The sequence below is a fragment of the Nanorana parkeri genome, unplaced genomic scaffold, assembly GCF_000935625.1.
Source record: "Nanorana parkeri isolate BGI_ZX_2015 unplaced genomic scaffold, ASM93562v1 scaffold475, whole genome shotgun sequence".
Classification (NCBI taxonomy): Eukaryota; Metazoa; Chordata; class Amphibia; order Anura; family Dicroglossidae; genus Nanorana; species Nanorana parkeri.
The window spans coordinates 102,187-119,888 of record NW_017306743.1 but is presented as its reverse complement, the minus strand read 5'-3'; the positions used below and the strand labels follow the sequence as shown (position 1 = coordinate 119,888).

Genomic DNA, 17,702 nt, shown 5'->3' with positions numbered 1-17,702 from the left:
CGCCCATGGTCATGAATATGAAGTTGTCCCGCCCATGGTCATGAATATGAAGTTGTCCCGCCCATGGTCATGAATATGAAGTTGTCCCGCCCATGGTCATGAATATGAAGTTGTCCCGCCCATGGTCATGAATATGAAGTTGTCCCGCCCATGGTATTGAATATGGAGTTGTCCCGCCCATGGTCATTAATATGGAGTTGTCCCATCCATGGTCATGAATATGGAGTTGCCCTTCTTTGTGGATTTAACAGTCTTCACTTTTCTGGGAAGGGTTCCACAAGATTTTGAAGGGTGTCTGTGGGAATGTGTCTCAGTTGTGAGGTCAGGTACTGATGTTGGATGAGAAGACCTGGCTCACAATCAGCGTTCGCATTCATCCCAATGGTGTTCAGTAGGGTTGAGGTCAGGGCTCTGTGCAGGACACTCAAGTTCCTCCACACCATCTGGTCACGCTATGTCTTTATGGAGCTGGCTTTGTGCACAGGGGACAGTCATGGTGGAACAGAAAATGGTCTTCACCAAACTGTGACCACATGGCTGGAAGAGCACAATTGTCCACAATGTCTTTGTATGATGGAGAATTAACAGAACCTTCACTGGAGACACCTGAACTCCATCATTTGGAGGGAAGTCCACATACTTTTGGTCATACAGGTCGGTTTCATGGTCAGGTGTCTGCATACATTTGGTCATACAGGTCAATGTGATGGCCAGGTGTCTACATACGTTTGGTCATATAGGTTGGTGTGATGGTCAGGTGTCTACATACATTTGGTCATATAGGTCGGTGTGATGGTCAAGTGTCTACATACTTTTGGTCATATAGTTCAATGTGATGGTTGGGTGTCTCCATACATTTGGTCATACAGTCTACCTGCCCTGCAGTCTTAAGTTGCCCATACACCTGCCGATTATCGTACGATAATCGGCAGGTGTATGGAAGACGTGCAACCGTTTCTACTGTACAGTTGCACGTCTTTTGTCTCTCGAGCACGCTGGAAAACCAGCCGAAAATCGTAAGATTTAGTGGCGTGCTCGGAAGACAAATGCCGAACGGGCTGGTGTGCGCAAGTGCACACTGCCCACTCAGCATTGGAATCATCGGAAGCCCTCCCCTCAGCGGGGAAGGCTTGCGATGATCGCAAGTACGATCTGCCTGTCCAAGATGGGCAGATCGTACGAGCTTTTAATTAGATTACAACCATCGCAAGACAACGAAATTCGTGCGATGGTTGTAAGGTGTATGGCCAGCTTTACACTAGTAGAGCAAAGAGTTTAGGAACAAAATCTTGTCTCTGGATCTGTTCAGTAGAGCTTCAATGAATGGTTTCCTGCTCCAATAAGGGCAGAAGATACTTCCAGCACTTATTTCCACAATGTTTGAATACTGGAAAATAGTAATACTTGATTGGTGAGTTTGTATTTATTGTATTCACACTGCCATGAGTTTGAGAGGTGGGAACATGTACGGAATAAAATTCATATTTTTGTTTTGCTTTGGTGGAGGACCAACCTCAACCAGAGAAGGTCAGTGATATTTTAAAGTGTAAATCCAGACAAGACTTTCTTTTAGTTTTGGATAGATTGGAAAGGTCGGAATCTTCAAGTTTCCATCACTGTCTGAGTTCTGCTTGGGGAGATTTTCCTTCATTTAACCTTTTCCCCACTTTATCCAAAACAAACCAAGATGCTTCTGCTGGAGATTCCCTTTAACACTGTTATTTATTTTTTATTGTTTTATGATATATCTTCTTTTTTTTTTTCTTCCTCTCATGTTTGGGACCTAGAAGATAAAGCATTGGCAGGTCGATAGGGAATATTTTATACATTGTATCTTATATCTTCAGTTACATTCGGTGCCATTTGCGTTGCTGTTTTTTTGCACTGTAACTGGCGTCATGAATTGTAGGGATCAGATAAAACAAAAAAGGCAACATTGTCATTTCCTCTCTTCTTTGTTGCTCAATTGTTTGTTTTTAACGTAACTCGTAATATTGTATTTTTTTAATGGCTTTTCTGATGTTTGTTGTATAGAAAGTGATGTGTTTTATATCTAAATGTATTGTTCTCATGAAGTGTGTAATCTGTCATATGAGACAAACTTCTAACTGTATTTTTGTACAAATAAATATTGAGTTTTTTTTCTATTTTTGGGTTTTCATTGGTGTAAAACTCGCGTGTCCTAAATCTATCATTGGCATTAAATGAAGAATCGCGCTGCACTACATCTACTACCAAATACAATGATGTTGTCTAGGCACGGCTCTCTTTCCACATGTGACACGTGTGTGATGTGTAATGATCTGATCACAACTTCCTTCCTCAGTGTCCTAATCACTGAATCTACAGAAGGAACGGCGACGCAATAACTCACCCGATTGATGTTGCCTCCCCATCGCTCTGATACTCCCCGTGAACAATTACTAGATCGATCTGGGAATACGTTTCATTAGGATGTGAACACCTGACCATGAACTCTCTTGACAACGCCTTGACGTCACTGCTCTATGGGATTTGGTATCGGCCCATCAAAGAACTCACAGACTACCCGGAGCTTTGTGGTCACATGACTGCATTACAAAAGAGTACAATAAGCAAAAAATAAATAAAAAATATGAAAATGTTTTTTATTTTAATTTTTCCACATTTTTAAAATATTTTATTCTCATTTATTTTTTATAAACTTTTTTTAATTTTTTTCAAATTTATTTTTATTCATTTTTTTATTAAATATTTTTATTTTTTACTTTACTTTTAGGGGCTTTGGGGAAATATTGTCTAAACAGACCCCTGATATTTCCCTTTTAAAATAGAAAAAGAGATTGAGGACAGCCCCTGTTATGAATGAACAGGAATCCTCTATACTGAGTGTTCCTGTTCATTCATAACTTGAGAACATTGTGTGTTTACTATAACCACAATCATGTATGAACAGGAGGTGATGTAGATCACCCATTCATTCATAATTGAGGATATAGTAAACATACTCCTGTGGGAGGAGAGAAGCCGGCCACTCACAGCGCTCTCCTTCCGCAGCGCTCGGCCGGCTGTCACACTTTCTCACCTCCCCGCTGGGACACAGAGCAGCGCCCAGCGGGGAGGAGACAATAGAACGGATGCACCGCTGTATCGGCAGGAAATTGCCACTTTCGGCATTTAGCCAAAAGTGCCATTTTCGGCCGATATGTTTCGGCGGCCGATATATCGGTGCATCCCTAATATATAAACATAGATAGATAGGCAGGCAATTTTTTAGAAAATGTATGCAGGGGGTATCGGAGCAATGGGGAAGCAATATTTAAAGGTGGGGTCTTGCAAAGCCATTCCTTCCACATTAAAGCATTACTCCCGTCAACAAAAATAATGTATTTCATGTAATAATGTAAATAATGCCCATTGAAAGCTAAAATTTTTAAAAAAATAAGCTCCCCCTGTAGTATTTATTTTCCAACACTAAATGTCCTCAGTCTCCCAGGATGAATGACAGCCAGCATCATTCAACCCACTTCCTTTGAGCCCTGGCTGTCATGGACCCACCCCAGCGGGTGTTTGGAAAGAGAAAGGGTTAAGATGCACAGTAATCTCTCTGTCACTTTGCTCTCTCCTGCTAGGTTTATGCTCCTTGTCAGAAAAATGGACTGATTAGCCCCTTGTGTTGCTCCTACCACCCCCAGTCTGAGCTCTTTGCATGCAGCCCACCCTATAGGTAATGCCAGCATGTAATGCTGAGCCTTCATGATTGAATAAAAGGGGTGGGCCAGGGACAGTCAGGCTGGTGAGGAAAGGCACACATAATCAGTAGTGATGGGCTCGGTCGTGTTCGCAAGCGCCCCGTGCCGAGCCCGCCAGGAAGCCGTCAACGCGCAGGGCCAATCACAGGCACTGAGACATGTTCCCGGACCGCAGCTGCATAGATCGGGAAATGTCTCAGTACCTGTGATTGGCCATGCGCGCTGACAGCTTCCCGGGCCGGCGGGCTCGGCACGGGGGGCTTGCGAACACGCCCGTTCGCAATGATGCTGGATGTCCTCCAGCCAGGAAATGAGGTGGGCTCTATCTGACTTGCTGCAGCTTCTAATGCACATTGTGAGAAGCTCACAGTGTGCAGTGAAATCAGAGGAAGAGGAGCCGGTACAACTGCAAGGTTTAGGGCCCATTCACACTGTTGCATCCAGCAACGCACATTACATACGTTGGTGTGGTGAAGTACCACTCATGCTGAATGGCATATGAATGCATCTTGCTGATGGTTGTGCGTGGCAGTGCGGCAAGGCTCTATCCTGTGTTCCGGTGCTGTGCACTACCCAAAATGCTGCGTGCACAATTTGGGGTCTGTGGCGGTGCACTGGGCATCGTATTTAAATGAATTGGCTGTCCTAACACAACGTACGTCAAGGCACCGCAACATACCAGGCCGGTGTGAATGGGCCCCAAAGGTAAGGCTGGAGTTCAGCTTTAAATTCAAACACTACAGGCCAAATATTGTATCTCTCAAACCCAAATCAGAAGAAAACATAAATTCCTGCATACCTCGACCCTCATGCAAGGCCAAATACAATCAGCAGGGGGCCCTAAAACAGCCCCGGGGGGCCCACTGTACAATTAATCCACCACTTTACTTAATATAAGCATGATTTACAATGTCCATGTCTCAGGGCCAAGTGCAGAAAATTGCATTCAGCAGGTGACTGATACGCATTCCAGTCGTGCAGGAGCTTGTACGCCCCCCCCCCTATTCCAGCTTGCTGAAGGTGTGCGTGGGGAGGGAGTTAGGTGACACGAGGCAGAGCAGACTGAGAAAGTGGGTCACAGCTCATCGGGACCTGCGTGATACAAATTACCTGGCAGCGTTAGGTAAGCTGGGCAATTAGCTGGGGGCACGCTGGGTGGAGTATCAAGTAAACGGCAGCCGATTCATTTCCGAAAGGCGAAAGGACGCTTGCGGTGCGTCACTCGAACTAATCATCCGGTCTAGACACCTACAATTGGGTAGGCAGCCTAGAAATAGAGTTGGACTAGTCAATGTGCAGTGTATAAATGGTTGTACAAACCAAAAGGTCTACAGAGGGTCCTAGAGAGCTTCAATGACTATAAAGTACCTACGCGTTTTAGCCTGGCCATTTTTAAAAACAAATCTGCTTATTTTTGGTGCCTCTTCCATGGACATGAATAGGAATACAAGCAAGACACATAAAATACACAAAATACAAAAACATTGGGCCCCTCAGCAAGGTGAAGGTAGCAATGGCTTTGATATTAAAATCTTATAAATGATACAATGTAAACATTTCATTATGCTGATATGAGAAGAAGGAAAGGGGATCGTCATTGCTCATTACAAAGTGACCGGAGGATGAAAACGGTTTAGAGTGCGGGAGGAGCGATGCATTTTTATAGACTGACCAGCAATTATTTTCTCCTTGCAGCTCACATTCACATGCCCGGCTCAGTGTGAGGTCCATTGTCTTCTGCAAGCTGTGTTGTTTATGAAGGAGGAGATGCAGAGCTCATGGTGACAAGGGACTGTACATGCTGTAAAGAGACATGAAAAGGGGTAAGTGTGTCAGGGATGTGAATGAGGTATATTCATGGTGTGACACTAGGGTCAGGACTAGATCCTGCTCTTTTTCTGTTTGCCAGTGATATACACTATATGACCAAATGTATGTGGACAGTGACACCTGATCATCACACGTTACCTGTATGTGAACACCTGACAGTCACACCTTACCTGTATGTGGACACCTGACCTTCACACCTACCTGTATGTGAACACCTGATCATGACACCTTACGTGTATGTGGACATCGGACCATCACAACTACCTGTATGTGAACACCTGACCATCACAGCCACCTGTATGTGGACACCTGACCATCGCACTTACCTGTATGTGGACACTTGACCATCACACATACCTGGATGTGGACACCTGACCATCACACTTACCTGTATGTAGATGCCTGACCATCACACATACCTGTATGTGAACACCTGATCATCACACCTTACCTGTATGTGGACATCCGACCATCACACCTACAGGTGAAACTCGAATAATTAGAATATCGTGCAAAAGTAATTGCAGTAAGTGCTGCAAAAGGGGCCCAAACCAAGTACTGAGTACATATGCATGCTTATACTTTTCAGAGGTCCGATATTGTTCTATGTACAATCCTTGTTTTATTGATTGGATGTAATAATCTACTTTTTTGAGGTTGTGGATTTGGGGTTCTTGGGGTTTTCATGAGCTGTAAGCCATAATCATCACAATTATGACAAATCACGGCTTGAACTATCTTGCTTTGCATGTAATGAGTCTATCTCATATATTAGTTTCACCTTTTAAGTTGCATTAGTGAAATAAATGAACTTTGCACGATATTCTAATTATTCGAGTTTCACCTGTACCTGCACGTCGACATCTGACCATCACACTTACCTGTATTTGGACACCTGACCATCACACCTACCTGTATATGGATACCCTGACCATCACACCTACCTCTATATGGATACCCTGACCATCACACCTACCTGTATATGGATACCCTGACCGTCACACCACCCTGTATGTGGACACCTGATAATCACACCTTGCCTGTATGTGAACACTTGACCATCACACTTACCTGCATGTGGACAACTGACCATCACACCTACCTGCATGTGAACAGCTGACCATCACACCTACCTGCATGTGGACACCTATCACACCTACCTGCATGTGGACACCTAACCATAACACCTACCTGCATGTGAACAGCTGACCATCACACCTACCTGCATGTGGACACCTGTCCATCACACCTACCTGTATTTGGACACCAGATTAACACACCTACGGATACCCTCTCTATCACACCTCCCTGTACGGGGACACCTGACCATCACACCTCACTGTACATGGACACCTGACCATCACACTTGCCTGTATGCGGACACCTGACCATCACACCTATCTGTATATGGACACCTGACCATCACACTTGCCTGTATGTGGACACCTGACCATCACACCTATATGTATATGGACACCTGACTATCACACTTGCCTGTATGTGGACACCTGATAATCACACCTTGCCTGTATGTGAACACTTGACCATCACACTTACCTGCATGTGGACAACTGACCATCACACCTACCTGCATGTGGACACCTGGCCATCACACCTACTTGTATTTGGACACCTGATTATCACACCTACCTGTATATGGATACCCTCTCCATCACACCTCCCTGTACGTGGACACCTGACCATCACACCTCCCTGTACATGGACACCTGACCATCACACCTATCTGTATATGGACACCTGACTATCACACCTATCTGTATATGGACACCTGACCATCACACATGCCTGTATGTGGACACCTGACCATCACACCTATCTGTATTTGGACACCTTACCATCACACCTATCTGTATATGGATACCTAATAATCACACCTACCTTTCTGTGGACACCTGACCATCACACCTAGCTAAATGACCAAATGTATATGGATCATTTGCCATCACACAGACCAATGTGGCTAGAAGTATTTGGACCCCCCCCCCAATGATGGAGTCCATGTGCCTCCAGTGAAGGTTCTGTTAACATTACATCATACAAATACATTGTAGACAATTGTGCTCTTCCAGCCTTGTGGTCACAGTTTGGTGAAGACCCTTTTCTGTTCCACCATGACTGCCCCCTGTGTACAAAGCCAGCTCCATAAAGACATAGTGTGACCAGTTTGGTGTGGAGGAACTCGAGTGTCCTGCACAGAGCCCTGACCTCAACCCTACTGAAGAACTTTGGGATGAATGGGAAAGCTGATTGTGAGCCAGATCTTCTCCTCCATCATCAGTACCTGACCTCAACCCTAGTGAACATCTTTGGGTGTCTCATCCAACATCAGTACCTGATTTCACAAATGGGCACAAATTCTCGAAGACACCCTTAAAAAAACTTGAGGAAAGCCTTCCCAGAAGAGTGAAACCAAAAGAGGGAAACTCTAAATGAATGCCCATAGGAGGAAGAGCAACTCCATATCAATAGCCATGGTTCTGGAATGGAATGTCCAACACGCTTGTGATTGTCAGCTGTTCACAAACTTTAGTCCATAAAGTGTAATGGAAGGTTTGACAGGAAGGTATGTTTTTTTTTTTATGATGACACAGAGGTGTGCAATAGTTATTAGTTATCACTAGAGGGATCTCCAGCAGGAGGAAGGAAGTCCTGATTCCTCTATATAGAATTTTATTATCACTAGAGGAATCTCCAGCAGGAGGAAGGAGGTCCTGACTCCTCTATATAGATCTTTATTATCACTAGAGGAATCTCCAGCAGGAGGAAGGAGGTCCTGATTCCTCTATATAGATCTTTATTATCACTAGAGGGGTCTCCAGCAGGAGGAAGGAGGTCCTGATTCCTCTATATAGAATTTTATTATCACTAGAGGAATCTCCAGCAGGAGGAAGGAGGTCCTGACTCCTCTATATAGATCTTTAATTATCACTAGAGGAATCACCAGCAGGAGGAAAGAGGCCCTGATTCCTCTATATAGATCTATATTATCACTAGAGGGATCCCCAGCAGGAGGAAGGAGGTCCTGATTCCTCTATATAGATCATTAGCTATCACTAGAAGGGTCACCAGCAGGTGGAAGGAGGTCCTGATTCCTCTATATAGATCTATATTAACACTAGAGGGATCCCCAGCAGGAGGAAAGAGGCCCTGATTCTAGGGCTGCAACAACTAATCGACATAATCGATTATTGAAAAAGTTGTCAACTTTTTCAATCATCGATTAATCGGCTTCCGATTGGTTGCCCCTGATCACGGCTCCACACACGCTGCGCGCCGCACCTCATCCCCACCTCACGCTCGCCGCTGCCAGACCCGCCCGCATCCACGCCGCACCTCCTCCCCGCCTCACACTCACCGCCCGCCCACATCCACGATCGGCACAGGGACGCGGGGAGATGTAGTAAGGAGGAGCAGGTGTGGGGGGATGACAGCCGCTGATAGACAGGTCCGATCTCAGAAGCAAGTTGCTGGAAGACTGCTCAGGTAAGCCTGCACTTTCCCACACATGGTGCTCTATAATGTATTGCTGGGATTTGTATTTCTCTATAGCTGATGGTACATTGTACTGTACATTATACATAGGAATACAAATACCAGCAATGCATTATACACTGTATGTATAATGTATTGCTGGGATTTGTTGTACTCCTCTATAGCTGGTGATATTCTGCATTGCGCTGTATAGAGGACTACAAATCCCAGCAATAATACATTATACAGCGCAATGCAGAATACCACCAGCTATAGAAGAGTACAACAAATCCCAGCAATAGTACATTATACAGTGGTGCAATGCGGAATACCACCAGCTATAGAGGACTACAAAACCCAGCAATAGTACATTATACAGCGCAATGCAGAATGCCGCCAGCTATAATGTACTATTGCTGGGATTTGTTGTATTCCTCTATAGCTGGCGGTATTCTGCATTGCGCTGTATAATGTACTATTGCTGGGTTTTGTAGTCCTCTATAGCCGATGCCATTTTGCATTCATTGCTGTATAATTTTACACTTTCCATTTCACTATATTGCACACCACACTTTTTTTTTTCTTTTTTACTTCCACCGCTCTAAGCACAGGAGCTGTGATGGACTGCAATCTCAATACAAACTAGTAGTCCATCACTGGAGCCATTTTTTAAAATGTATTTTATTTTTTATCCGATTAACCGATTAATCGAACTTAATAATCAGCTAACTAATCGATTTTGAAAATAATCGTTAGCTGCAGCTCTACGGCTGATTCCTCTATATAGATCTTTAGTTATCACTAGAGGGATCCCCAGCAGGAGGAAGGAGGTCCTGATTCTTCTATATAGATCTATATTATCACTAGAGGGATCACCAGTAGGAGGAAGGAGGTCCTGATTATTCTATATAGATCTTTAGTTATCACTAGAAGGGTCACCAGCAGGAGGAAAGAGGCCCTGATTCCTCTATATAGATCTATATTATCACTAGAGGGATCCCCAGCAGGAGGAAGGAGGTCCTGATTCCTCTATATAGATCTTTAGTTATCACTAGAGGGATCACCAGTAGGAGGAAGGAGGTCCTGATTCCTCTATATAGATCTTTAGTTATCACTAGAGGGATCACCAGTAGGAGGAAGGAGGTCCTGATTCCTCTATATGGATCTTTATTATCACTAGAGGGATCCCCAGCAGGAGGAAGAAGGGAAAGGGCGGACATGACTGAAACCTTCATATACAGGAAGGGTATGAATAAGGTTCAGGAGGGCAGGATTTGCAGTATGAAGCTGAGATTGAGAACACAGGGCCATGACCTCAAACTAGCAAGAGGAGTTCATAGCAAACCTTAGAAACTAGTATTTGATGGTGGGAACTGACTTCCCTCAGAGGTAGGGAGTCAGTCAACAGGAAGTGAATTTAAACATTGGGACAGGCATAGATCTATACTCTGGAAATGTTTTATTTAAGAAAGGACAGTCTGGATGGAAGTCAGTGAAGTCAGGTTTGAATAGAAGAAATGTCTGCTGGGGGTATTCTATATTCCGAGCATGTCCAGCTGGGTGGAGTAACTTGAACAACGGCAGCTTTGTGAGCTGACAATTATTTATTAGCTCGGGAATCTGGTATTCTCTACAGGGGGAATGAGTTCTGGTTTCACTTCCACGTAGAGGTGAGTACATCTGCTGGCCATTGCACGGTGTATTAGACTTGGACAATCCAGACTGAGCACCTGGAATGGTCATTATGGTGTGTCCTTCCTCTGATTTGAATCCACGGGGGTTTTAAATGACTTCTTGACGCTTTGAACTTCGCCGTGACAATGGCAGCAAAGTCTTTCGCTGCAGCTTCTGTGTCACTCATTTACTGACTGCTTACAGAAGACATGATGTACACCCTAGCTCAGGGGTAGGCAACCGCGGCAATCCAGCTGTGGTGAAACTACAAATCCAATCATGCTTTTACCTCCGAGGGTCATGCCTGTGACTCAGAATCTTGCAATGACTCATGAGACATGCGGTTGCACAAAAAGCTGGAGTGCCGAGGTTGCCTACTCCTGTACTAGCTAGGGTTGCCACCGGTTTTCACCTGGACAGTCCGGTTTTGGAGTCTTGTGTCCGGGTGTCCAGCCAGAGGGCACCCGGACTCCAGACACTCAGTGCCGACACCGGCACTTTTCTGACAAATGCGTCTGTCGAGGTTCTCGGCAAGCGTGATCTCGTCTAGCCGCATCGCTCTGAAACCGGATCTTCCTCTTAGCTGCGGGCAGCCTGTGCCTGTTTACAGGCGCCCGCAGCTCAGAAAAAGGGTTTCAGGCAGATGCGACCGCCCGGAATTGCGCTTGCCGGGGACCTCAACCGCTTCTGTGATTGCTCCTCCTCTGGCTCCCTGACACTGTGCTGCCCGCCTGCGAACCCCTGGTGAGACACCATAGCCCAGACAGACCTGAGAGCCGCACAGCCCAACTGAGAGCTGCTCAGTCCACCTGAGAGCCACACAGACCGTCTGAGAGCCCTCACAGGCCCCCAGCCCACCTGGAGACACCAGGGCACCAACCCAGAACAACACAGAATATGTAGCTTCATATTATTTTGTATTGCTGTATAATGTATTGCTGGGATTTGTAGTCCTCTATAGGCTGTCTCCTCTATATGCGGCAAAACATTTTGCCGTGCACGGCGCTAGACTTTTCGGGTTTCACTTGAAGAAAAGGTGGCAACCCTAGTCCTAGCTGATTGACAGTGAGTTGTGTCATACAGTGAATTGCTCAATTACTTATTGCACTGGAGATGTAAACCGTTATTGTGTACTGTTTATTATATGCAATTGTTATACAAATGCTTTTTTTGCACCTTTTTTCCTCCTTTGTTTCATTTAAGTCCTGCTGATCTCTTGCAGCCTCCATCTGTCTACATGACTCCAGCGATGACTGCATGAACTTTCTTCGAGTGGGTTTCCTGATGGTGACAACAGTGGACTATGTCTGTGTAATGTGTCACTTGTAGTCTCCATCGGAAGCCCATGTGACAGGGTGACAACACAGGAGCACAATTTGGAGGAGACAGTTACGTAGTTGCATAGTATGTGAGCTTGAAAAAAAGACAGAGGTCCATCAAGTTCAACCTTTGTGTGTCTGTGTGTGAGATGTGAGTAACAGAGTGTTGTCACCCTACAACAGGAAGTCACTGAACAAGGACCTGCATGACAGGAGTAGCGGTAAAAAAATGATATTTGATATGGTTTTAGATACATTTTATAATACAAAATGTTGAATTATATAAAAGTCAGTTTTTTATTGGTTCAGTTCAATGCGTGCCTATGTACTAACGAGTAATGAGTCGATTGGTAATGGCGCCCGGCCCACAAGGTGTCTCACGTTGACACTGAGCGCTGAAGCGTCTCTGTGACCTCAGCGCCTTCTAAAGTGTCATACTGGGTTTCAGGCGTTCATTGCGGCTCTGCTGGCTCCGGCCCCGAACTGCTTCAATAACTCCTGCAAGAGTTTTGTAATAAAACGTCCTCCGCTTTCTGCTTTGTGACAGAGTGATCGTCGCCTGACCTTGGCCAGCCAGAAGATGAGCTTCCATTAAAGCACCGGCCTGTCATAGAGGTAAGGAAGCGTTTACTTTGTGGGAAATGAATGAACTTGTCAGCTGAAAGCAAAGAGATGGCGTATCATATCACCGCGCCAGTGTTGGGGGAGAGAGAGAGAGAGGAGAGTGAGATTCCAGATGACAGAGCAATGGAGGAGGAGAACCCCTGAAAGAACATTCAGGTCCTGGGGATCCCCCCCTAACAGTTATATCTACAGATCAATGAGGAGGGGACATTAAGGTGAACAGCACGTTGTAGATATTGCATGACAAATACCTGAAAGAATCAAGAATGTGGAGTCGCTGTATTTGACATCCATGGCTGTTCTACTTTTTCTACATAACATAATATAATATAATTCTACATAATATAATTTTCTTTAATGATATTAAATAAATATAGTCATGGACAGAAAAGAAACATAGACCATGAAAATGTTAGTGCTTCCTAACAATGTTGGTCGCTGGAGTAGTGTGCCCTTACATTGATGATCCTTGGAGTAGGGTCACCTTACATTGATGATCCTTGGAGTAGTGTCCCCTTACATTGATGATCCTTGGAGTAGTGTCCCCTTACATTGATGATCCTTGGAGTAGTGTCCCCTTACATTGATGATCCTTGGAGTAGTGTCCCCTTACATTGATGATCCTTGGAGTAGTGTCCCCTTACATTGATGATCCTTGGAGTAGTGTCCCCTTACATTGATGATCCTTGGACTAGTGTCCCCTTACATCAATGATCCTTGGACTAGTGTCCCCTTAAATTGATGATCTTTGGACTAGTGTCCCCTTACATTGATGATCCTTGCAATAGTGTCCCCTTACATTGATGATCCTTGGAATAGTGTCCCCTTACATTGATGATCCTTGGACTAGTGTCCCCTTACATTGATGGTCCTTGGAGTAGTGTCCTCTTGCATTGATGATCCTTGAAAAAGTGTCCCCTTACATTGATGATCCTTGGAGTTGATGATCCTTGGAGTAAAGTCCCCTTACATTGATGATCCTTGGAGTAGTGTCCCCTTACATTGATTATCCTTGTACTAGTGTCCCCTTACTTTGATGATCCTTGGAGTAGTGTCCCCTTACATTGATGGTCCTTGGAGTAGGGTCACCTTACATTGATGATCCCTCGAGTAGAGTCACCTTAGATTGATGATCCTTGGAGTAGTGTCCCCTTACATTGATGATCCTTGGAGTAGTGTCCCCGTACATCCCCGTACAAGGGTCACCTTACATTGATGATCCCTCGAGTAGAGTCACCTTAGATTGATGATCCTTGGAGTAGTGTCCTCTTACATTGATGATCCTTGGAGTAGTGTCCCCGTACATTGATGATCCTTGGAGTAGTGTCCCCTTACTTTGATAGTCCTTGGACTAGTGTCCCCTTACATTGATGATCCTTGGAGTAAAGTCCCCTTACATTGATGATCCTTGGAGTAGTGTCCCCTTACATTGATTATCCTTGTACTAGTGTCCCCTTACTTTGATGATCCTTGGAGTAGTGTCCCCTTACATTGATGGTCCTTGGAGTAGGGTCACCTTACATTGATGATCCCTCGAGTAGAGTCACCTTAGATTGATGATCCTTGGAGTAGTGTCCCCTTACATTGATGATCCTTGGAGTAGTGTCCCCGTTCATTGATGATCCTTGGAGTAGTGTCCCCTTACTTTGATGGCCCTTGGACTAGTGTCTCCTTACATTGATGATCCTTGGAGTAAAGTCCCCTTACATTGATGATCCTTGGAGTAGGGTCACCCTACATTGATGATCCTTGGAGTAGGGTCACCCTACATTGATTATCCTTGGACTAGTGTCACCTTACATTGATGGTCAGTGATGTGCCCCCTTTAAAAAGGTGTTGAGCACTGTTCATTGATAGTCAGTGGGGAAGGGTCCTCCATACATTGGTGGGCTGTGAAGAGCCCCATTACACTGGTGGTATGATGGAAGAATGTCACCCTTGTAGCGTTGGTCAGTATGCAGAATGTTCCTTACATTGGTGGTCAGTGGGAAGAATGTCCCTTACATTGGGGGTCAGTGGGAAGAATGTCTCTTACATTGGGTGTCAGTGAGAAGAATGTTCCTTACATTGGTGGTCAGTGGGAACAATGTCCCTTACATTGGTGGTCAGTGAGAAGAATGTCCCTTACATTGGTGGTCAGTGGGAAGAATGTTCCTTACATTGGGGGTCAGTGAGAAGAATGTCCCTTACATTGGGGGTCAGTGAGAAGAATGTCCCTTACATTGGGGGTCAGTGAGAAGAATGTCCCTTACATTGGGGGTCAGTGAGAAGAATGTTCCTTACATTGGTGGTCAGTGGGAAGAATGTTCCTTACATTGGTGGTCAGTGGGAAGAATGTCCCTTACATTGATGGTCAGTGGGAAGATGGGGGAGGGTTAGATTCAGAAGATTAGGGTTATGGAGGTCAGAGGTCGGACTCAGTGCCAGGCTCAGAGGTATTTTTCATCTCCTTTTGCGGATGGAATGTATAATAAATAAAGTGTTCATTAGATCTGCTGTTGAAGAAAAAACATTCACTAAAGCTGATCCCTCACATGGTGGAGAATCTTCCTGGGAAATGTTTCTCTTCTCGTAGACAGGATATGAAAGGAATTATCCTAAAGCCAAAATACCTGTAAGAAATATGTGCATTCCTCGCGGAGCGCGGTGCGCTGACTGAAGGACGCTTCCAGGCAGTTGTAGAACGTTGATTCTGCGGGATGGAGATCACCCGCCGCCTCCAATTCTCCAGAAACTCGCCCCCACATCCAGTGTGCAGCCGCCGGAGTATATACAGTGTATCTGATCTGAGACCGGTGACAGACACACTGAGCTGTACACTGAAACATGGCTGATCAATAGATGGGAGCACTAAGGGGTCTGTTGATAAAGAAGACAATGCAACATTCACCAAACATTCTCTGCTGGAGAATCAATCTCTGTTATTCTGAGAATGTTTGGTGAAAGTCACATTCTCTGCTTAATACACAGACCCCCCTAAGTAAATGACTTCACTTTGCTCTGTGCACTCTGCTTCATATACAATTGTCAGGTTTTTGTTAAATAATTCCTTTTTTTCTTATTTGTTCAGTGCTGTTGATCTCCTGCAGCCTATTTGCAGCCACCTCCAGTGATGGCTGCATGACATTTCTCAGGGCGGGTTTACTGATGGTGACAACAGTGGACAATGTCTTTGTAATGTGTGCTGAAACAGACACTTTGTAGTCTCCCTCAGAAGCCAGGGACTGGGTGACAATGCAGAAGAGCAATTGGGAGACAGGACAGAGCATTGTCTCCCTATAACAGGAAGTGCCTGAACAAGGACAGAGCATTGTCACCCTATAACAGGAAGTGTCTGAACAAGGACAGAGCATTGTCACCCTATAACAGGAAGTGTCTGAACAAGGACAGAGCATAGTCACCCTGTAACAGGAAGTGCCTGAACAAGGACAAAACGTTGTCACCCTATAACAGGAAGTGTCTGAACAAGGACAGATCATTGTCACCCTATAACAGGAAGTGCCTGAACAAGGACAAAGCATTGTCACCCTATAACAGGAAGTGCCTGAACAAGGACAAAGCATTGTCACCCTATAACAGGAAGTGTCTGAACAAGGGCAAAGTATTGTCACCCTGTAACACGAAGTGCCTGCACAAGAGCAGTGTTGTCACCCTATAACAGGAAGTGCCTGTACAAGCGCAGAGTGTTGTCCCCCTATAACAGGAAGTGCCTGTAGAAAAGCAGAGTGTTTTCACCCTTTGACTAGGGCCTTCCTAGCAGTATCACCAGAGATTGTTATAAAGCTACAGACTGATACAATGTGATAAATGAGCATGTTAAAGCTTCTCTAAGATTTTCCTGATTATACATATCATAATGTGACTTTACTTTCTTGTCTTTCCCCTGCAGTGGTATTAATATGATGAATGTCTGGCTCTCATCAATTCCACTCATTTGCTTGGTCGCCCTCCCCATTGCCATTTGCCATCTGCCAGTCATGGAGCTGGCGGCCGGACAGACGCTGCTTTTAGCTCCGTCACACTTCACAGCCAACGGCACCCCGGAGTTCACCACGGTCTGCAGAGAGCAGTGCTTGCTGCATGAATCCCAGCCAGAGACATTCCATGAGGCTCATCAGCTGGACTACGAGACCGTGTATTCCAACGGAAGCCGAATGTTGACTACGGTTTCGGTGAGAACGCCAGGGGGCGGCGGAAGGCATTCGAGGAAAAGGAACGCCAAGTCTTCTCGAAGGCGGAGGCAGATTTACGGGCCGGACGTTCGATTTTCCATCAGCCGTCCATTTCTGAGAGACTTCCCTTTCGCGTCGGCCGTTCGCCTGTCCACGGGTTGCACCGGCGTGCTGGTGACCGAACGCCACGTCCTGACAGCGGCTCACTGCGTCCACGATGGTCAGGACTACGTTCAAGGGGCGCGCAAGCTGCGCGTTGGTTTCCTAAGACATGGAGGAAGGCCCGCCTTGCGTTGGGTACGCGTTCAAAGTACCAGGTTACCCCGAGCGTGGATCGGCGCCCCCACAGAACTCAGCATGGATTACGATTACGCTTTGCTGGAGCTTCGGCGCGCACAACCGCATCCTTACATGCACCTAGCGGCCTCGCCTCCATTGGGAGATCTTGCTGGAAGACGTGTCCACTTCTCAGGATTTGACAGCGACAGGCCCGGGGAGCTGGTCTACCGATCGTGCAGAGTGCAGGAACAGACCAGGCATTTGCTGTACCAGCACTGCGATGCCCGTCCTGGAGCTAGCGGCTCGGGAGTCTATGGAAGACTGCGGCATGGTGGCCGCTGGAAGAGGAAAGTCATTGGGGTCTTCTCTGGACATCAGTGGCTGGAAGTATCAGGAGAGCCAAGAGAGTATAATGTGGCCGTCAGGTTGACCCCCCCGAAATATGCTCAGATTTGCTATTGGATACGCAAGGCCAATGGGAGCTGCCACGAAGAATGATTGGGACCATGACCTAAAGCATAACTAAACCTAAGAACAAAAATGTCATATATTGCAGCTTAACAGCCCTTAGATGTGGCATG

General features: G+C 45.6%; 1 protein-coding gene across 1 annotated transcript; it reads left to right on the top strand.

Moving 5' to 3' along the window:
* Positions 1–10,660: 10,660 nt before the first annotated feature.
* On the top strand, positions 10,661–17,631 carry LOC108790453 (serine protease 23-like). The gene is made up of 3 exons (XM_018560712.1): positions 10,661–10,723; positions 12,594–12,661; positions 16,560–17,631. Exon 3 carries the CDS (start codon positions 16,570–16,572, stop codon positions 17,617–17,619), a length of 1,050 nt encoding a protein of 349 aa, XP_018416214.1. The 5' UTR covers positions 10,661–10,723; positions 12,594–12,661; positions 16,560–16,569; the 3' UTR covers positions 17,620–17,631.
* The last annotated feature ends 71 nt before the right edge of the window (positions 17,632–17,702 follow it).

Excerpts from the sequence above, each read along its gene's own strand:
- LOC108790453 (XM_018560712.1), top strand. The coding sequence starts at position 16,570 with ATGATGAATGTCTGGCTCTCATCAATTCCACTCATTTGCTTGGTCGCC.